The following is a 21,850-nucleotide window of genomic DNA, read 5'->3' on the forward strand; positions in this document are numbered from 1 at the left end:
CTGTGAGGAATATTCTTCATTTGAACCAAATCAAACTGAAGGTGGGCAAAGCACTGGTAACCTACGCCATTAAGTATATTAAAAGTCTAACCTACATGACAGCCTATGCAGTTAAAACCACGCAAAATCTGTCAGGCACTGAAAGAACACAAGCTAGCAGTTCTAATCATGACAGAAAAATGGTTCTTCAAGTTTGTTGTTTGGTTGGTTTTGGCTGTTTTTTTTTTAAAAACAACATTAATTCTACAGGATTCCTAGAACGCAAGCAGTGCTACCTGCTCTCTACTGCTACAACGCAATCCTCCCTGTACATATTAATGATATAACAGCTTCTTGTACTGAACTGACATAAAGCACCTACAACAAATGAGATAAGACAAAAGGTAAACTTTGAATTCAGAAAGCTGAAATGGCTGTAATTACAGATGCTCTTCAGTGACACACATTTGAAGCTGCTACACTTTGTTACTGTATCAACAAAAAAAGTATGTGAACATTTGGTGCAATAGAGTGAATTCCTAAAATCTCACTCAGGAACCTCATTAAATACACTGCACAGATTACAGTAACTCCTTAAAATAGATAAGACTATTCTCATCATTTTGAACAACCAGCCCTATAAGAAAGATAAGTGTGGCTTAGATGAGAGAAGGAAATAACCTGGATAAACTCAACCTAATGCACAATTCCCAAGTCTCCAGGAATTCCCATCCCATTATTCTCATGATCTCTGTTCATTTTAGGAAAATTTTCCTTCCTGGTTTTACATATTTCATGAATTTAGGATAAAGAATTACCACTGCACGGCTGAGTGAAACAAAGACTCTTCAAAGAGTTCTTCATGAAAGTCTTTGTCTTGGCTGAGAAAAGCAATTAGGCTCTGGGCCAGACTAAGCGATGTTTTGGGGATTCAGGTTCGGCTCGGCAAGTGCAGCATCTCGAGCCCCAGGTGAGTATCCTGACTATTGGATTCTCAACCCTTTCAAGAACAAATTTGTGCTTTGGAGTTGCTGGTTTTTGGTTTTTTTTCTTTAACCAGAAACTCCTTCTGGAAGTTGAAAAGACCTTCCTAGCAAGACTTTAACAATAACTTCTACAACCCACTTAAATGCTTCCATTAAAAAAAAAAAATAATCAAGAGATTAACATTTCCTGATTAACACTATTTCCCACTAAATCCTCTATCCAGCTCTGATCTTGAGACAGTTTACTGGACAAAGGGGAAAATGCTGCCTTTGATATCAGCATTTAGATCCTCAGTCTCCAAGTCATTTCAGTGTAGATGAAGGTAAAGTTTTTTGCTTTGATACCCACTTTTTGACAGTGCTCGTCTGAGGAGGAGACCTTCTGTTGTAAGAAAGTTGAGAGAATAATTTGTTTAGATCTCAAAACAAATAATGACTAAGGCATTCAGCTTGTTTGTTGGTATTCACAATGGTTAACCAACACCCTATATGACTCAGTGTCATTATTAAAAGTAAACCAATAAATGCATTAACAGATAAAAAGTCAATACATGAGACTCAAAAGAAACATTCCAGTGTCTGTGAAATTATTACCTAATATTTCAAGTGTCATGAGCCAGCATTCCTGTCCAATGTAGCTGTTTTCTTCCTTACTCCCACAACCCTGAGCTGCTTTCTCTCTGTTCTTGCACCACAGCCTCCCTGTGCTAAAGCAAGAATTCATGTGATTGCATGTGGAAATGATCAAGATTAAAACTGACCCAGCAGAAGAAAAAGAAATGGTTTTAACCCAGAACAGTTCTCACTTTAATTCACTGCCTGACCAAACTAACACTTCTGCCAGCTGATAGCCAGGGGCATCTCCATATCCTTAAGAAATGGTGGATTAAAGGGGCTGTAAAACAAAGAGTTTAGAATTTCACATACTATTATTTTGACAGTGTTTCACACATCCTTTAAAGCCACAGATTGTGTCAGTCTCTATAGTACTCCTGTAGACTTTTGTCAAGAAAAGCTCTAAAGCACAGTCCAGCAATCAAACACGGTAGCAAATACCAAATGCTCAGCATGGTTTCTATACCTCTCCTTAAAATTACAGAGATACCAGATAGTAAATACTGTAAATGTAATAAATATTTTCTTGTACTTAACACAGATAACTGGAAGGAAGCTGTCGAAAGCATCATGTGTTCAACTCTTAATCCAAAAACACAACCTACATTTTTTTCTGCTTAGATCACCTCCTATCAAACTTAATGGCCCAATGAACCATTGTCAACCCTTGCACTCAAACTTTTAAAGTCAGGTCCTGTTACTATTTAATAGGGAGTTGTGAACCCAAAGCAGAACACTACTTCTGTCTTTCATGTTATTGTTGGAGAGCCATTGAATTAGACCAGCAAAACGCAGATTTTCATTGTGCAGACCTCTAGCATATCTTTTTTTTTTTTTTTACAGCAGAAGTGTAACTGACAGTAGATGCATCTTAGTTACCATTCACAGACTCCCTCGGAAGTCACTCAGTCCCTGGGAAACAGCCTGAAAACTGATGAAACGGGTTTTCATCCAAACATCCTCTTCCTTTAGACCTGAATATCACTTAACACGCAGAGATCAGGACCGAAGCTGGACCCTGAACAATATCTTCTTTTTAAGTATGCATTTTGACATGTGTCCCCCAAGAAAGACATATATCAAATGGCCAAGATATTTTTAAAGGAATAAACAGGAAGGATGCTTCTTAACTAGAGGGAGGCGAAGGGGGGTGGTTAACTAAAGGTATTTTATGAAGGAATATGCACTTACTACTGAGAGCGGGCAAACAACCAGAGCCTCGGGGAGCGTGGGGCGCAGGGTGAGCAGGGCAGGGGACGCCCCTCAGGTTCATCGCTGTTTACCAGTAATGCCCCGCTCCCCGTCCCGGCCACCGGCTGCTCACTGAACCCCACACCCGGGAGAGGCTCCCCTCAACACTTCTCCCCAGTTCAGAGCAGCACTCGAAAGACATTTTAACGCGGTTGTTCAGTCGTGGAGATGTTGTGGGGTTTTTTTCCCCCCTCTTTTTCTTCTCCCCTACAATCAGGACTTGAACGTTAACGACGCAGCGAATGCACCGAAAATCTGGTATTTACGACCCCGCGCTGTAAGAACCACCACTGACAGAAACCTGCGGGCAGAAGCCCTGACGAGCCAGCCAGCCGTACTCGCCCTCCGCCGCCGGCGGGAGCCGGGGCTGTCCTCCCGGCACTAGAGGGGGGCCGATCCGAGCGCCCCACACACCCCAGCCCCGCCGCTCCGCCCAGCCTCCGGAGCAGCCTCCCTCAGACCCGCGCCCGGTCACCCGCCGCTTCCGAGGTACCGGGCAGGGCCGGGAAGCGTCGGCCCCACCACCCCCCTCCACCGGGCCGGGCCCGGCCGCGCCGCTCCGCTCCGCTCCTCCCCGGGCGCTGGCCAAAGCTTCCCCGCCTGCCTGGGCCCCACCTCCCGTCCCCGCCGCCCCCCGGGGCTCCGCGCCCTCACTCACCCCTTGTAGTAGGCTTTCACCCGGACCTGGTGGGCGCTGTCCCCGCCGAGGCCGCCCCCTCCGCCGCCCGGAGCCGACATGGTGCTGTTGCCGCTGCTGTCCCGCTGCGTCGGCATCCCCCCGCCTCCTCCTCTCTGCGGGGCGAGGGGAGGGCTGGGGGAGCGGGAGGAGGCGGCAGCTGCGCGACCTCCGCCACTCCCCGCCGCCTCTGGCGCGCGGCGCCGCCGTCCCTCGAGCGCGCGGCGGCTCCGCCCCCTCCTCACGGCGCCAGCCCGGGGCGGGTGGGACCACGGGGGCGTGAGGGGGGGAAGCACGGGGAAGGGGGAACAGGAGAGCGCGGAGCCGTGCGGGACGGCAGCACGGGCCGTGCCCCAGCAGGAAGGAGGAGCCGCCGCGGGAGCCGCGGGGAAGGCGGCCGCCACGCCTCGTGTGTTGTGTGTGTGTGTGTGTGTGTGTGTCCCTCTTCGCACGCTACGTGGGCTCTTCCCCGCGGGACTCCAGCGCACACCTGTGGAGCGGAGTGCCCCACGCCGAGGCGGAAGGGGGGAGGCAGAGGCGGCCGGGATCCCTCGCGGCGGGGTCGCTCCCGCTCAGGCGGGCCAGAAGCCCCCGAGGACCCCTCCGCTCCTTTCCCCGCGCCCGGAGCGGGCGAGCGCCCCGCCTCCCCCCCGCCACTTGGTACGGCCCGCCGCGAGGCATGCTGGGACTGCTGGGCGGCAGCGCGGCCCTGGCGCCGGCCCGGCGGGGGAGCGGGAGCCGCAGCCCGGCGCCGGGGGGGTGGTCGGGGGTAGCTCGGTGGGGCCGCGCGTACCGGGGGGCGGCGGGGGACGGGCCGGGCCCTCCGAAACGCCTCCTTTGAGTTCCAGGCGCCTGGTCTCTTTGCGCAGCGGCACGCTCTGCAGGGGCTTCACCACAGCCGGAGCCGCGCTAAGGAAAGGGCCCGAAGGGGGAAAACTCGTCATTTTATTTAGGTACAAATAGGCTTGTCCTTCTTCGGAGGGTTAAAGAGCCGGAAACGCCCGCAGAGGGGCTCTGCGGAGAGCAGCAGCCTGTGGACCAGGCTCCAGCGGGGCTGTTCCGCAGAACCAAGCCCAGCGCCACTAGAAAAGAGCCTTGGACACATCCAGCTGTGCTCCTGCGCAACCTGTTTCACGCTCCTCCGCTAGTTTTGTCACTTCCAACCTAGCCTGAGAGCTGCCGAAGAAAAATGAGGATTTTAACACAAAAACATTGCAAAGCAGCACGCTGCCCTTCAGCAGCCAGCGCGGAGCCGACGGCCAACCGGAGCTGTTCGGAAGCAGTGGCGATGCATTTCTGGCAACGACTGTTGACTTAAAATATTTTCTGTCAGAATTCTAAAGAATCTATGCAGTGTGCACTGCCTGCAAGACAGTGTGTTCAGTTCAGATGAAGCTTTGCCATCTATCAAATGGCCAAGATATTTTTTAAGAAAGAAACAGGAAGGATTCTTTTTAACTAAAGGAAGGTGAAGAGAGATGGTTAACTAAAGGCATTTTATTAAAACTGGTAATCATAAGCCACCTTATCACTGCAAGTAGTTTTTCTTTCCAGCTTTGCCTATTTAAAAAATAGATTAAGAACTCCCCGATAACACATTTATATTGCCCAATGCTTCCTGAATAGATGTTTCCGGCAATCCTAAGAAACAGGGAACCTTTGGGGTTTTTTTTATAGCAAAAAATTCCTTTTTCCCACTGCCCCTCTCTACGCTCCACTCAGCATCACACCTGGATGTTTGTATTAGAGCAGCGTGGAGTTCAGATTTTTCTGTTCAGTTACAGGCTGCTACAGGAGATTGGTACTTTCCAATCAATACACCTTGCTCTTTCTCATATTGGTGATAAGGCTTTATTTGCTGTTTACTTTAGGTGTGGTTAAAAAGCACAGATTTTTTTTCATGCTACCTGACCTTCCTGCAGTGGTTGTTTTCTTTTTCCTCAGAAGAAAGTTATTTGTTCCACCCAGCTTTCTGTACATCTGGAAGTACCTTGCTGTATCTTAACTCACCTGTATGTTGCACCAGGACTTCCGGCATGTTTTCTATTTCCTACTGGATCTCCAAGCATGAGTCTTCATTCTCCCTACACCTCCTTCTTTTTTAACCTATGAAAATTCCTATTTTCTCGCACTGAATCGTGTCATATTTTATAGAAACCAGGCATCCTCACTAGACCTGGTAAATTGTCACTACTTGTCACAGGCAGTCCACCCGTGGTCAGTGTGACTGTTTCACCCTTCAAGTTTATCTATAACACCTTGGAAGGTATTTGTTTTGCAAGGCACTTGTCAAGATTCTTTTCTTTGCAAAGTACTTGCCTATCCCAACTAGCTGCTAGACATCTGGCAATTTTTTTTTTCCCCTTCATGTCCCAATTATCAGTTGGTCAAACTGTGTTATGCAAGGAAACAGCAACCTAATTGCAGAAAGAAGTACTGCTGAGCTACATTTTACTATTTGTTCCTGTTGCTCTTTTATAAAAATTTTAACCAACTACATTTTCATTCACACAACTGGTTCTCTATCAGATATTTAAAGTGTCATGAACCAGCACTCCTGTCCAACATAGTTTTCTTTGTAACTCACTGCACTGAGCTGCTTTCTTTCTGTATCATTGCAAATACAAGCAAGATTGGAAAATACTAGTACACCTGGAGGCTTTGTAATAATGTTACATAATTCTAAGATAGAGAAAATATTTCTTCATCACAAGAAGTAATTTCATAGAGAGGGCAAGGTGTTGAGTTTATCAAGATGTTCCACCTAAGATCTGAATTAGGTCTATGTGGTATAATGGTTACCTGACTTTATGGAGGTTATGCTTGGCTCATTTATTCCAGGTAATACACAGCAGCTGCTAATTTCAAACAGGAACTATTGACATAATTAAACTCTGATCAATTATAGTTTATTTAGAAGGAGAGGTGGGCTTCCCCATAGCAGGGAAAGGCTCAGAGCCAAAATTTTGTAGGAAGGAACTGAGAGCTAAGTTAACATGGCTAAAAGACTCTTCTGCTTCATATTCCTCAGAGAAGCTAAAAGTGTCCTGGTCAGAGCTGCTGAAGTCCCTGAGCAGCCAATGTGCAAAAGCACTACAAGCAGGTAATTCCTTGACCTTAACCTGCCAACAGCATTCTCAAAACACCACATATCACATCCTTCATTTTTCTACTGTAGCTAAAACATGAAAGAAGTACAGCTTTGCCACAGGCCCTATCAACATACAGCTGACCTCTGCCACTCCCACAGGAAGTTAAAGTAGCTGTGCCTGCTGCCGGGCACCACTGCGGGCCCTGAGGGAGACGAGGCCCCTCATCCCAGCCAGGCTGCTGCTCCCCAGCTCGACTCTCCCTGTGTTAAGGTGAAGCTACTCACAACCTGACCGGAATCCCACCGCCGCTGGGGAGGCTCCGCGGGGTCACCCTGACCGGCTACCGACAGCCCGGACCCCACCGCGGCACCTCACAGACGACGCCGCGCTCCGGCGGCAACATGGCGGCGCGGGTCATCACGTGCCCGGCGCCGGCCGCGCCCAGCGCGCCTGCGCGGCACCTCCCCCTGAGGGAGGCGAGAAGATGGCGGAAGCGGAGTGAGCGGCTTGTCCGAGGCGAGTCTCCCGGCGGGACGCGCGGAGGAGGGGGAGCAGTAGCGGCAGGCCCCGGCCAGGCCGCGGCGGGGCGGGGCGCGGAGGCGGGGACCCGCGCCCTGACAGCGCCCCGGCGGCGGGCCGGCCCCGGGCGGGGAGCGGGTGCCTCCCCTCCCGCCCACCTTTCCGCCCTCCCCGGCGGCGGCTGCCGCCTGCGGGGCTGCTGGGGGGGGCGGCGGCGGGGCTGGGCCGGAGCGGGGCTGCCGGTTATGGCGGTGGCGGGGCTGGGCGAGGCCGCGGCCCGGTGCGGGGGGCTGAGGGGGCGGGCCGGCCCGGCCTGCGGCGGGGAGCGGCCCCGAGGGGCCCTGCCGCTGCCTGTGGAGCTGCCCCGGGGCTCCCTCAGCGCGTCGGCGGCCCCGGCTGCCGGGCCCGGGCATCCCCTGGGCCGGGTTGCTCCGTGCCGGTTCGCGGGCAAGTTGCACCGCATGGCCTGTTTCCACGCAGCATAGTTTTAAATTTTTTTTCCCCTTTTTTAACAAAAACACAACCCTAAGGTTTGGGCAAGGTTGGTTTGTACTGTAGCTGGAGTGAAGGGAAAACGAGAGGATTTATTTCCGAGCCTTCAATCACATACAAAAATGCCCCTAGGAGTTAGACTTGGAGGAAATTTTCGTTTATTTTTCTTTGGTTTGAGCCCATGGAGTTGTAAGGAGAGGTCACGAATGGAAATAATAAGAATAAACTGTGTATGTTAAAAACTCACTTATTATTAAATACCAGTTATGGTTGCAGCTTGTCAGCAGTGTTCGTTATTACCATGGTGTTTACCAGAAGTCAAACTTTCTAAAACATAAGTAGTGAAATTCATATCCACTGTGAAGTTAGTTTAATGTTACTGGTATAGAATAACAGGTATTTTTTTCACTTTAGGTATTTGCTTTGACCAAAAAATATAAAGAGAACAAAACTTCCGAGTGTTTACATTATGCATGGTGTAACGTGAAATTATGTAGTGTCTCCTACAGTTGCTGTATTGAAATAAATACTTATTTTCAATACAGTGTTCTATTGTGCTTAGTATTTTAGGCTTGCTTAAATATGTAGTGGTTGTTTAAAGTCAGAGTTTAGTGCATTTTCTAAAACTTACTTTGCATTACAAAGGTTTGAGTTGCTCACAGACAGCGTTGTAAGGTCTTTGTCATATGTTTAACAAAATTAATTTTATTATAAGTTAGGAGTTTTGCCTTTTTGGTATCACTGAGTACTCAATGAATGACTTCAGAAGATTATTTTCAATTGTATCTGAGATCTTTTTATAACTAGTAGTGGTCTCTGCATATACAGCATTATAAAGTAAGGCGACACTGTAAAGGCAGTCTAATTTTAAGCCTGTAATGTTTTTTACGCTGTCATAAAATATCCATCTGCTAAATTGCGATGGATTCTTGGTTTCCTTGCTAAAAGCAACCACTTTTTATGTATTTCCTCTTCTCCCGTAAACATCCCTCTTCTCACTTAGAGAGGAGAGGTTCCTAAGAAGTGTCATCTTTGAAGCACTTTACTAGTCCTTCAGCCGAAAGAGGGCAAGCTATTTCTGCATGTTAGTCCTGTGCTGCTTGGTGTTTGTGTTGCAGTAGGGCTGTGGGGTGGTAAGTAAGCCTCTTGTATCTGCTCTAAGGTGTTAGAGGAGGACTGGAGATGCCCCTCGGTGCCAGGCCACTCTGAACAAGAGTTCAGGAGCTCTTCCCTGGTTTTGTTGTACATCTGTTATGGCATAAACTTAGGCAATGGCAAAATTATCTTTGAAAATGAGGCACTTTCAGCTCAAGGATTAACAACTCTCATGGGCTGAACTTCTGATGGAATAGCTAGTAGAGTGGGATACATTGCACATCTCGCTAATATGTCTAAAGCGTGGCTGAGAAAGAAGGAAATTAAACATCCAATATTGTTTTCTTAGGCTAATTTAACTGGTTGCATAACTTTCTGCTAAAACTAGCTAGACAAGTTGTAGGTGTAAATATTTTGATGTGCTTTTAATGTCTTCTGGAGGAGACAGGACTTTTTTTCAAGGTACTTTTCATTAGCATTATGTGAAATTAATGTAAAGTGGTTTTACAAGTGATGCCATTTTTATTGCAATTGAAGTGGTTAACCATGTATGTTAGCTTGTGCTCTAATGTAGGTAGATAAATGGCATCAATAATGCACAACAGATCTGAATTTTTAACAACAAAGCCATATTTTTTTCTTCAGTTCTAATAGTAGGGATCTGTGCTTTTAAAGCCTGCTTTATTGCCGTGAATTTTCTTTGATGGCAAAACATATGCAATATACACTAGAATGATAAGCGTGAGGTCCTTGGGTAACCGTGTATCTGTTAAAAGTTTAGCTATTCCAAGTAATTAGGAGCTATGACATCGCGTGCAGTTCTCTACTTGCAGAGTAGTTGTGTTTTGAGAGGTGATGGCAGCAGCCTGGCAGCGTTGCATTCTGCTTTCAGCTGTGTGCGTTGAAACTCCTAATTACGTTCCTGTTTGCAGCATCCGATGGGCGGTTTGTTAAGCACTTGGCAGTGCTGCTTTTTTTCTAGTACACTGCATTTCTCTCAACGATTATTTTTCTGAGCCCTTCTTTATTTTAAGAAAGAAGCACGTCTTCTCCCCACCTGTTTTTTTTTAACATCCTTTTAAAAGCAATAAACAGCAACTATGCCACTTCCTGTTAATCGTAATACTGAAAAAGAAACTAAGGTAAACACCCCTCATATATTGAGATATTGACATTTTGGGAGAGAGATTGTACTCTGCAAGAGAGGGGGATCTTGTAAGGCTGGGAAGGAATCATCAGCCATACTTAACATAGGTAGTTTCTTCCTTGACTGTTGCTGGTTTTGGGATGTATCACTGTAAAAAGTAAAAGCATTTTTCTCTACGTCTTTTCCATCTCTTTCCAAGAGCATGGCATCAGTGATTTTTGCCAAGAACGTTTTGCTGAATGTGTGGAATGGTCAGCCAGCAGTTTCTTGTGCTATGCTGTGGGGAAGAGGGATGTGACAGTACTCCTGTATAGCTTGCTAGAAATCTTGCATGTATTCCTAAATTGGTCACCTATTGCTACTCTTGATGTGTCTCGGAAGATTATAACCACATCTCTCAGCAAATTCCATCAAGTGATAGCAAACCCTACAAACTTATCCATTTGAAAATTGTCCATTATTTTATCTCAGTGAAGTTGAGATTTTTTTTTTTTTTTGCCTTTAAAATCAGCGTGTACTGGCCTTCTGTTTGTGAACCACTTTTATTTCAATTCTGCCAGGCTGGACGAACACTGCACAGCTATGGAGAATGAACCAAACACAACAACATGTTCTGCATCTACAACTACTATCACTACCACCTCCACTTCCCGGACACAGCTACCACAGATTTCTGTCTACAGCGGCTCTGACAGGCATGCCGTCCAGGTACTGGGCTGTAAGATATTCTTTCCTGTACCGTACAGTGCTCTCAAACACAGGCGTTGCACCATACTTTACATAAGATTATCTTTCCATTCTTAATTGCTGTCTGCTTTCTCAATATCTGTCTTACTGGTTTTCAGTTTTGCTTGAAGGGTATCAGACCACTTAACAATAGTTCAGGGTACACGCCTGCCTCCCAAATAGGGGAGGGGGAAATGCTATGCTAGAAAGTTTGGGGGTTTTGCCATTCTGTAAGGGTATGGATTATTAACGTAAGACTTTACAAAATAACAGAAAATAAAGCTGTTTGTTTGACCAACATTGACTACAGGGATCCAGAGGTATCTCTGTGTGTGTAACTGCTGCTCTGGATCCAGCCCTCTCTTGCTGTTCTTTAAATTAGGTCTCTTCAAACTCCGTACGGACCATTCTGTTGGTTTGATAATTGAGTTTGTCACATGCTGTCCTGATCTTTCAAAAAGCAGAACGTTATGTAGGACTTGTTGACAAGAACCCAAGAGGCTTGGGTGTTGTGTTATGAATGATGCTGTATTGTCAGCTGATTGTCAGGCTTTCCTTGAAAGCGTGAATATATTTGTTGACTATATTCTGTGACTTGGTTGAGAACAGTGATGGAGGAAGTTCAGTATGACATAATTGGTGTGAAAAGAACTTATTTGGTTTTATTTCCTTGTAAAGGTAAACTTCAGCATCATGTCAGCATGGTGTGTACTTTGTAATTGTAATTAATTACCTACTGATTCATCACAGGTTATTCAGCAGGCCTTGCATCGTCCTCCTAGCTCAGCTGCTCAGTACCTCCAGCAGATGTATGCAGCCCAACAGCAGCATCTAATGCTGCAGACTGCTGCTTTGCAGCAGCAGCACTTAAGCAGTACCCAATTTCAGAGTCTGGCAACTGTACCACAGGTGAGAGTGAAGATTGCTGAAAAAGAATGGTGTGCTACTTTCTAGAGTAGGACTACAATTCTAGAGCATTGTCAAACATAATAACAGCTTAAGTGCCTGAGCTTAATGCCTCACAATAATTCACTGTTATATTTTGATGACTTTGTTATTTTAAACTGTATCTTCCTCCAAACTATTTGGAGGATTTTGTCCAGTGTTACAGATGCTCCAGTAGGCGACCATTCCATGCTTTATTGCATACATTAAAATGCATCATGTAAATCATCAAGCAGTAATAAAATATTAAAAGTAGACTACTTCAATCTTCATCCCATGATTTTCTCTAGAAGTTGATGGGGAAAGCAGTGAATAGCAATGTATCTTAGTGAAATCAAGTAACAATAATGAACATCTGGTATCTTAGTGTGGTTTGCCACACATCTGGCTGCATTATAAATAATGGCAAAATTCAATTTTAACTCTGAGTGTGGAAATGTAGGAAGTAAATAACATTTCATTTCTGAAGCACAGCTTTTAACATTAGTGAACACTGGAGGAGACCCATTTTGAAAACTCAAGCAGTGGAAAGATTTCCTTTGACCTCAGTTGACCTTGGATTGAGAGTACTGTCTTGCAGAGATAGGTGGTGGTTAATGATTTTACACATGGAAATGCTAAAATGGAATTAAAGACTTCAGGGATATAGCTGTTTGTTGTCAGAACTGAGACTGACTCTTCTGTGCTCCTGGCTTTTTCTTCTATACCTTTTCCATTAGATCATGGTAATATATTGATTTGTCATTTTTTTGTGATGGATTTGTGTGTGCATATACAGTTACTGAGACAGAGCAAAGAAAATCAGATTGGGGAGGGCTAAGAAGTTTTGGTATGCAGTCTGTTAATACAGAAATCTAAATTACTGTCCCCGTATTCATCTGAAAGGCTGGAATAGCGTACTGTTACAGACACTAGATGTGCATACATAAATTATCATTATAGAATATGAGGGTGTTCTTTACAGCATTTATAAAATTTGTTTTATTTTTTGAGGATTCTAATCATAATAAAAGTTTTAATGTGAGTTTTAATAATGACAGTTTTTAATGATGTCACATTTTAAGTTCTGAGCACCATAGGTAATGAGCTGATCAGTTAGCTCCATCATTAACAGTTTGATAGACTTCTGATAGTTTTTTTCAACTTTTGATCTGCAAGAATATGAGTGCCTGAAATTGGGTAGGAATTCAAGGCATTTAGCACCTTGCAGATAGCATTTCACAGCACAGAGTGCACTTTACTCAGTGGAATTAGTTTTCAGCAAAGCATTTTTACTGTTAACTCAGAGAAAAGGTAATGGTAGAGAGGGATGTTTCTGGTGGTTTATGCAATAATATGAACATCACTTAAACACTTTTTGATTTCAATATTTGACACATATTCTTGCTATTTAGGCAAGCCTGTCAGGTGGGAGGCAATGTACTTCCCCCACTGGGAGTGTCACTCAGCAGTCAAGCATGTCGCAGACCTCGGTACGTAACTGAACAAAGCCCTCCATCCATTCACAACCCCTCTTGGTTAGTATATAACTACTTGGAAAAATAGAAAAGATTTTAGTATTTAAATTTCTGTGGTTAAAATTAGTATTACAGAAACAGTAAATAGAAGTATGACGACTCTGTAGTAAGTGTTGGCTGCGCTTCCAGCATCCGCCAGTCATCCTGCTGCGTGCTGCCAGCCGCTGTCATTGCTGGCCAGCATTGGAGGCTTCCCTGGTCCCAGCCTGCTCGTGGTGCTCTGAGGGGCAGCTGCTCACTCCACAAGCACTAGTGACTGTTCAGACCATGGCAAGAGTCACTCCCTGAGCTTCTATCTCTTAGATAATTTCTTACTGGATTTTTCACATTAGTTTCTTTATTCAAGGCAATATTGTAGGTTAAAATCATAACTGTGTATCAGTGATTAAAGAGCACCAAATCTAAAGAATCCGAGTCAATGCTGACATTGTATATATGAAACTGATTAAATGTTTACAGCACTCATTTCTTTATTGATTATCATCTTTTATCATGCATCTTTTATACACTTTCAATTATTTTATCCATATTCTAGGCATGTGCTCGGGTTTCAGTTATTAGCAGCTCTGTGTTCAGTTCATGCTGTATTTCTTTAAGCAGCATCTTCAGACATGTAATTTGCACAGTCTCTTATGTACAGTTCTACAGTTGTTTTGAGTAGGACTTTTAGTCCTACAGACATCCTGCTTATTAATCATGCCCTCAAGCTGTTCATGACTTCAGTGCATAGCTTCAGTGATTTAACTGTATATTTTTTTAAGCTCTCATAGCATTGCTTTGGCTTACAGTTGTTAGAAGTAAAATCATTCATTCATTAAATTTAGGAGGGAAAGTCTTTAAAGATGTCTGATGTTAAACTAACAGTATAATTGGGCTGGGATTTTTCAAGGAAATCTTTTGAGTAAGTGATGAAAAAGAGCTGGGCACTTAACTCTGTTAGACTGGTTAGGAAAAAAAAAGAAAAGAAAAAAAACCAAAACCACAACAGCTTTTGTTTGAGAAGATGCTAAAGAGCAATTGTTGAGAAGTATTTCATGTGAAATTGTAGAAATTTTTAGTCTCCAGTCATTTTTAAATGTGCATATGTAAAATAAGGAATCAAAAGTCCATATATGGCAGCACAAAGGAGTGTCCTGATCAGGTTGCATAACAAATGTAACAGAAGATGTCAGTCCAGTCAGGTAATATAAACACTTAAAGGTGCTTAAATATTAAAATTCAGGTATTTTTCTTAAAATATTGCAAGCTCATGCTACATATTCTGTAATTGTGTATTTCTGTGAGGTATGTTTTTCAGACTTCATAATAACATTGTTTATACTCTCAACTGCTTATTATTATTTACTGCAAAATGGTTGATTGCAGTTTAAGAATGAAAATGTACAATCTTGCCAGAATTCAGTTTGGTGATGATTGGCTCAATATATTTTTGATATCTTTACAGTTCAGAGATTTCAACTGCCCCTGCCATTTTTGTCAAAGGCTTTCTGGCTTTAGACCCTAGAATGAATGAATTTCCATGACAGAAGCAATATTTTTGTTTCCTTAGATTAACCTCTCCACCTCTCCTACACCTGCACAGATAATAAGCCGTTCACAGACCTCCAACACCACCAGCAGCAGTATTACCCAACAGACTATGTTGCTGGGGAGCACCTCTCCAACCCTGAGTGCAAGCCAGGCTCAAATGTATCTACGAGCTCAAATGGTAAGTTTTGATTATGATTCTTAAACTTGGTTTTGGTCCGCCCCTGTTGTCTCCACGCTATTCCCCTCCCTACCCCCTCCAAAAACCCCCACACCTTAACTGTGTCAATTTTTATTTTGTTTCTGTAAATTATAAATATTTTTCTTTAGTTTCAGATTGCATTGAGTATTTAGTAACTAGTTTGTGAATACATATCTTCTGGAACACTGTAGACATCAGAAGTAAAAGGATTGCTGTAGCTTAGGTCTTTGAAGTTTGCTCAGCTGTTTTTAGCCTGGTTGCACTGCAGTTATTAAATTGGTCAAACATGGGAAAAATAAAAAAAGAGCACCTGTCTTTTCTGGCTATGTAGAAGGGCATACTAGAGTCTGTATTCAAGGTAGATTGTTTTCCAGTGCACGGGTAACATGCAGAGTTCCAAATCTTGATTAAAATTTTCTTATATTTAACTAAGATTGTTCTTTGCATTATTGTCTCTAGAATTCAAGTTAGATACATAGCTATCATTCTCTTTGGATTCATGTGAAACTCATTAGATTCTTGCAATTTTCTGTCAATATGGCATTTCCAGTTCCCAATGGGCAACTTTGAAAAATCTGTTCAGTGATTTATTTTTTTTTTAATTTTTTTTTAATACTTTCTCTAGTGAGTGTCATATGAATTGAACCTTATAATCTATTTGGGATTTCACAGAAATTACTGAAGTTGTACATGAATGCTCAGGTACCAGTCAGTACTTGTTAAAGGCCAAAGAATTCTATGAGTGTTTTTAGTGTCTTTCTAGTGTTATGTTCAACTGCGTGAAATAGAATCACTGTTACGCTACACTGAGGTTCAGAGCCAGAGGTCAGTGACTGCAGTGGTATATAAAATTAGATGCAAGTGTGAGTGCTTGCAGGAATTGCACCTATGAAGTATGTTTGGAAAAGAGATCCTCTGTTCTTTTTCTGATATTTTTCTTATTTTTCTTAGGCATGTGCAGCAATGCTGTTATGCTAGGTTGCATTTTTTATTTTGGCTATTGTTTTCCTATATGTTTATTGAAAAAAGTAGTATAACTTGAAGATAAATGAAACATGATAGGTGTGTATATATGTGAAAGTTTTCTCAATATGTAGAACAAATATTTTACATTATTATATTTAAATTACATTATTATCTTTTCGTATTATTTACTTAAACTACCATGATAAATTGTTCTTTGAGTAAGTTCATCTAAAAGTAAAAAAGTAAATCTTAGAAGCTGAACATTACTACATGTAAGTTATGTATCTCTCTTTAAAATACTGCATTTCTTACACATATTTTGAAAGTTTCAGTCTGTTACCAGATTTTTTTTTTCTTGCTTAACAGCTTATTTTTACTCCTGCAACCACTGTGGCTGCTGTCCAGTCTGACATTCCTGTTGTCTCATCATCTTCCTCATCTTCTTGTCAGTCTGCAGCTACTCAGGTGAGCTTGTGTAAATTTATTAAAAATATGTCCAGTAGAGTGGGTCAAACCCAAAAAGTAAGGAAACACTGTGCTTAAGTTTACTTGAGTATAAAAACTACTAATGGGTGCTGGTTACGTACAACTTCAGTGCCTTCTGTTTGCCATCACCACACATTTAGAGGTGATCACGTTATATGTAAAATTTGGGTCCTGGATATGACAATTTAGGTTCTTGTAATTGGCTCTCATCTTTACTTTGAATAACTTGATGTTATCAGCTGAACTTATATCACCTTTTCACTGAACAACGTATTTGTTTGTCATCTGGAAAAAATACGTCATTGTACAGATCATTACAGAACATATTAGTCTTCTGCTGTGAAAAATGAACATTTATCTAACGTTTATGCTTTCATGAGAGATCTTCCCTTCTATCTTAGCAGTTTCTTTAAAAGCCTTTGATAAACAGACCTTGTTTAGAAACCTTTTAGAAATCCAATAACAGTTGAATGTTCTCTGACCTTATGTTTGTTGACCCCTTCAGAAGATTCTAGTAGATGTGAAGACCTTAAAGATGCATCACTGTTCTGAGACAATGGTAAATCATTGAAGCTTGCCTTCACTTTGCTTTTCCAGTAGGTATGTGAGGTGGGCAGAGCTTGCTGGAATCCAGCTGTGTGTTTATACAGGATGCTGTTGAGCAAGCTCACAACGTTAAGTTCGTCAGTTGAGCCTTCATTGAAAAGATGGACTGTGCCTTCAGTCTTGGAGTTATTATGCCTCGTTAGCCTTTATAGCAGCTGCCCTCTCTTTCCTCCATATTCTGCAGATCAAGTCTGAAAGTGCAGAGAGGTTACTGGCTAGTCTAGCAGCTCTTTTTGCATTTTGTATCTTTCCCTTTTGCGTTCAAGGTAGAGATGTCAATAAAGCGTGTCACTTCACAGTTGTGGTCCTTCTGTACTGCAGGGTTTTAGAGGTCCACTTAGCACAAGTCTACCTGGTGGTGCAACTTCCTGAGACGTTGTTACAGAGGGACAGAAGAATCTCACCCCAAATTATAGAGCTTTACTCAGTCAGATGAGCTGCTGTGGTGACCCTGCCAAACTCAAGCTCTTCCTCTCCCCTCTCAATGTTCAATACTGCCTTATTGCCAGATGTTGCTAACCTTGGTTGTCTGGTAGCTTCTATAGCAGCAGTGACATGGCAAAGATACAGTTTCATCTGTAGTCAGTGATACAGTGAAAAAGCTTTAACACTGATACACTTTATTTTTCTTACCTTGTGATAAATACATCCTTGGAGTTTCAGTCAGCTGGGTTAGAGAAATGTCCTTGTTTACCATATAAGCAAACCTGAGCAAGTGGGCAATGCTAGTTAATAAAAAAAGTATTTAGTTATATACATACGTGTGTATATTACACTTAGCAAGATGTTTGTGAAGGTACAGTGTAGTGATCTCACAGTATCATCTTCCATGTAGAAATACCAGAGAAGCTCAGAAGTTCATCAATGATTAGCAGTGTCTCAGTGTCACACCTAACGTGGCCTGTTAGGTGAACTGACACTTCTTTCCTACTTACTCTTCTTCCCTTCTGCTTTCATACTTTTTTTTGTACCATGTGTGTCCCCCTCATGTATGACCTGGACATCTCAAGATTAGTTACCTTATCTGCTAAGGTGTGCTGAAGGTTGATTTGTACTCACAGAGATAGGATTGCAGTAAATGCCTCATGCATGCCAATAAGGAAACAAATACTGTTGTCTTCAGAACAGGATTTGAACGTATCCTGTGGTAACACACTGAACAGCGAGAAGTAAAATGTAAACTAGCTGTTTGTTACACAAGTACAAACTGTTGCATGAGGAAGGGATTACGTAATCAAAATAGTGGATGGTGATAATAATTATTCCTCTTTTTCATGTAAAGTATGATGTAAATTAGTGCTACAAGGGTAGTCTTTATCCTTGAAAATAAAAGTCTATCTCAGCATGAAAGATTGGAAAGCTGGGATCATTATGTACAGAATCTGGCTGTGATATAACAGGCATTAGTGAAAATAATCATTGACTGATTTACATTTCAGAAGGCAAACCTTTTGTTTCATGTGACATTGGAGGTGTCATGATGAAAAGGTACATTGATATCGCTGTAGAAATAAAGGGCTCAGGTTTGTTAAGACATGGATAACATACAGCAGATTCTGGTCCCACTGACTACCCAAGGCTCTGGTTTATGTTAGTCTCTGGAAGCATGCTTACAAACCACCGCACTTATGCAGCGTCTGTATAAAAATATAATTGCATTTGCTTAAGGTGCTTTGTGTCGTTCATTTTGAAGGCACAATAAAAGAGAAAAAATGCAAACTTTAATTCAAATTAATGTAATGAACAACTCCCATTTTTAAAAGTTCAATAACAAAAAAAGACTTTCCCGCATTTTCTTAATCACTGAAGTAATTCAAGATCCCTTTTCTTCTCTCAGTTTTGTGACTTAAAGGATACTTCGATATGCAGGTTTTTAACGTCTCACGTACTTTGATCACGTAGGATGAGAAGCATGACATAACGTTATTTTTTTGCTCTTTTTGCCTGAATGTTTGTCACAGATGTTTATATGGTTTGGATTTTTTACATTTTGCTCATTTCCCAGGTTCAGAACTTGACACTGCGCAGTCAGAAGTTGGGTGTATTGTCAAGTTCACAGAATGGCCCACCAAAGAGCAGCAGTCAAACTCAGTCACTGTCTCTGTGCCCTAATAAACCTGTAACCAGTTCCAAGGGCAGCCAACCAGATTCCTCAGAAAGCAATAGAAAAGGTGAGAGCCCAACTCCAGAGTGTCGGAGTACACCAGTCACACGGACATCAAGCATACATCACTTAATAACACCAGGTAGGATGAAAATGGAGCTATAAGAAAGTTATTTTAATTCAAGTTAATTTGTATGTTATGGTTCTGTCAGAGCCCAATACTCTCTGACCGGGTTCTTTTGGATGTTCCACATGAATAGAGTTTAGTGTTTAATAGTAAATTTACTTATTTGTTGCTATTGGGTGTTACACAGGATTTTGATTTAGCAGGGTGATACAGCAGTGTTTTTAAATCACAGTAGAAGCACAATATAGCAATTGCAATACACAGCTGAATCACAATACAGACATGATTCTCATTACTGGTCTCTCTGTGTGCTCCTTGTCAGGACACGTCATCCCTAATCTCTGGGAAAAAATATGTGGGCTGAAACCACCTCAAGCCACTTGCTCTCATCAAAGTCTATTTTGTTCGTGTTATTTTTTTTGCTGTCTTATCTGTGTCATCAGAATGTTCTTATATCAAGTAGTTTTATAAATCTGTAGGTAGTAGTGCCCCAAAATCTTAGTATTTTGTATTGAGAGAAACCCAAATAAGCATGCAGTTGGTTAGATAAGCATTTACATTGCATGCAATGTATTTGCATTATCTTCCTTATTTTGAAAGAGTAAGGGTAGTCTAGACAATTGGTCTGAATTGTGTGGAATTTAGCTTGGCTTAATGGCAGCTTTTAGAGAAGGAGTAAGACTGAGGCAAACATTCTTGAGGTATTGAGCACTAATGCTCTTAGAACTCGCTTCTGTAAGGAAAAAAAAGAAATCTATCTTCACTAGCAGAATAATAAAAAAGACTATGAGTTTTTTGTCAAGTGGAAAAGACAAAGCAAGAGGAGGTTTGCATGTGGAGGAAAATGTGTGCACATGCTGTAAGGAGTAACTAGTGAGTCACTGGTTCACTTAAAGGTGATGTGATATCTCTGGAAGCCGTACTGTTTTCAGATTTATACCTTTCAGTTGTGTGTTCAAATTCAGGAAAATACTTTGCAAGGTTTCAATTCATACTGAACTCTTGTAATTTTGTGTAATGTTTTAAAATCGTATTATCTAAAGTTTAACTTAGCAGTTACCAACAAATCCTGTTGATTGTGACATGCTTATCTCTTCATTCCAGTCTGTTTCAAAGCAAAGGTTAAATCCATTTAAAGTTGCGTGAAATTCTTAAATAAGCGAAGGCTGGGTCAGCAATAATCTTAGAACTAACACCATAAAGATGAGCTTAGATACTTTTATATAGAAAGTACTTACATGTGTATATCTATCTAAAAAGCATGGCTGTGTTCCTTTATTCATTGCTGCATTTTGCTTTGGAAATTGATATATTCCCCTAATAAATTGTTCTTGTGTACCTTATGCTGTCAAAGAAGATATTTCTAAACATAGATCTGCAGGGTTGAAAAAGTTTTGCTGATCTTACTATAAAAGGAAAAACTTTCTTTCTTTTAATGTTTTTATAATGTTCTCTGAACTTAAATGAATACTAATTGTCACTTTCTTTCCCCCCTCATAGCTTCATATTCTCCATTGCAACCTCATTCTCTAGTAAAACATCAGCAGATCCCACTTCATTCACCACCTCCAAAGATTTCCCATCATCAGCTGATACTGCAGCAGCAGCAGCAAGTCCAGCCAATTGCACTTCAGACGCCGCCGGGCCAGGAGCCCCCTCCGTCACAGCACTGCCTGCCACTCCCAAGCCATGGTCTTCCCCCGGGTCCCAGCAGTGTCCAGTCTCACTGCTCACCTATTCACCTTCATCCTCCACCTCTAACCCTATCTCCTACTCCATCCCAGTCAGCTCAGCAGTCAGTGGTGGTATCCCCTCCACCTTCACACTCCCCTAGTCAATCACCCACAATAATTATTCACCCTCAGGCACTTATTCAGTCACAGGCGAACTCCCTCGTGCCAACAGCTCTTCAACCAGAGCAGGCTGCTCCTCAGCAAGCTGCTACCAATCCAGTCCGACCAATTGCACAGCCACTTAATCTTCCGTCGCATCTGCCGCTTCCCTCTTCCCCCGCTGTACATATAGGGTCAGTAGATCAGCCCAGCTTAGTTTCCCCAGGCCAACAGATTGTGTCCTCGACACCCCACCAGCAATATTCAGCCTTGCAGTCCACACCTATCCCTCTTGCAGCTCCTCCTCAGCTGTCAACATCTTCAACCCAGATTCAACAACTGCCATTGCAGTCTGTGCAGTCTTTACAAGTGCAGCCTGAAATTCTGTCCCAGGGCCAGGTTTTGGTTCAAAACACTTTGGTGTCTGAGGAAGAACTTCCTGCTGCAGAGGCTTTGGTTCAGCTGCCATTTCAAACTCTTCCACCACCACAGACTGTTGCAGTAAATCTTCAGGTGCAGCCATCGGTACCAATTGAAACTCCAGTGGTAAGTGGTAATACTGCAGTCCTTTATTCTTTATCCTTGGCTTCTCTAAAGAACTGTAAATCTTACCCATTGACTTCAGGGGGAGCTAAACCAGGTGCTAGACAGAGGACCAGAAGAAACTAATTGATTACAGAAATGAGGTTTAAGAAAACAGTAGACATTTTCCTCTGATTTTTTTTTTTTATTTTGTAATGGATCATCAGTCAAGAATATCAACCAAGAATCATGAAAGTGCAACTTTTGGACCTAAAATATTACCTCTTAATGAAATTGCAGCATATCTAAACTTAAAAAAGCAACTAAATATATGTCAACACTTACATCAATGAGTTTTGATAAATTATACCATATGAACTGTTAGCTTCTACCACTTTATATTAATCCAGACATAATATAGGCAATTGAAATTTTGAG

At 42.5% G+C, this 21,850-nt stretch overlaps 2 protein-coding genes across 13 annotated transcripts in view; one reads left to right on the top strand and one right to left on the bottom strand.

The window, feature by feature from the left end:
- Positions 1-4,147, bottom strand: part of PRKCI (protein kinase C iota) — a 30,522-nt gene extending 26,375 nt beyond the window's left edge. The window contains exon 1 of the mRNA XM_074834283.1: positions 3,490-4,147. Coding sequence (XP_074690384.1) covers positions 3,490-3,605 — 116 coding nt within the window. The 5' untranslated portion in view covers positions 3,606-4,147. The remainder of the gene's footprint in view (positions 1-3,489) is intronic.
- Positions 4,148-7,035: 2,888 nt separating this feature from the next.
- Positions 7,036-21,850, top strand: part of PHC3 (polyhomeotic homolog 3) — a 35,462-nt gene continuing 20,647 nt past the window's right edge. For 5 of the 12 annotated variants that reach the window (XR_012624332.1, XR_012624333.1, XR_012624334.1 and 2 more), the window contains exons 1-8: positions 7,036-7,115; positions 10,413-10,560; positions 11,329-11,487; positions 12,918-12,995; positions 14,590-14,748; positions 16,102-16,200; positions 18,833-19,073; positions 20,559-21,436. Coding sequence is in view for 9 of the 12 variants with exons in the window: in XM_074834286.1 (XP_074690387.1) it covers positions 10,435-10,560; positions 11,329-11,487; positions 12,918-12,995; positions 14,590-14,748; positions 16,102-16,200; positions 18,833-19,073; positions 20,559-21,436 (1,740 nt within the window). In the remaining 3 variants the exon portion in view is untranslated. Of the gene's footprint in view, positions 7,116-10,412; positions 10,561-11,328; positions 11,488-12,917; positions 13,041-14,589; positions 14,749-16,101; positions 16,201-18,832; positions 19,074-20,558; positions 21,437-21,850 lie in introns of those variants that run through there. The other 7 variants (XM_074834294.1, XM_074834295.1, XM_074834289.1 and 4 more) reach the window with 6 other exon arrangements.

This window comes from Strix aluco, chromosome 9, assembly GCF_031877795.1.
Source record: "Strix aluco isolate bStrAlu1 chromosome 9, bStrAlu1.hap1, whole genome shotgun sequence".
Taxonomy (NCBI): Eukaryota; Metazoa; Chordata; class Aves; order Strigiformes; family Strigidae; genus Strix; species Strix aluco.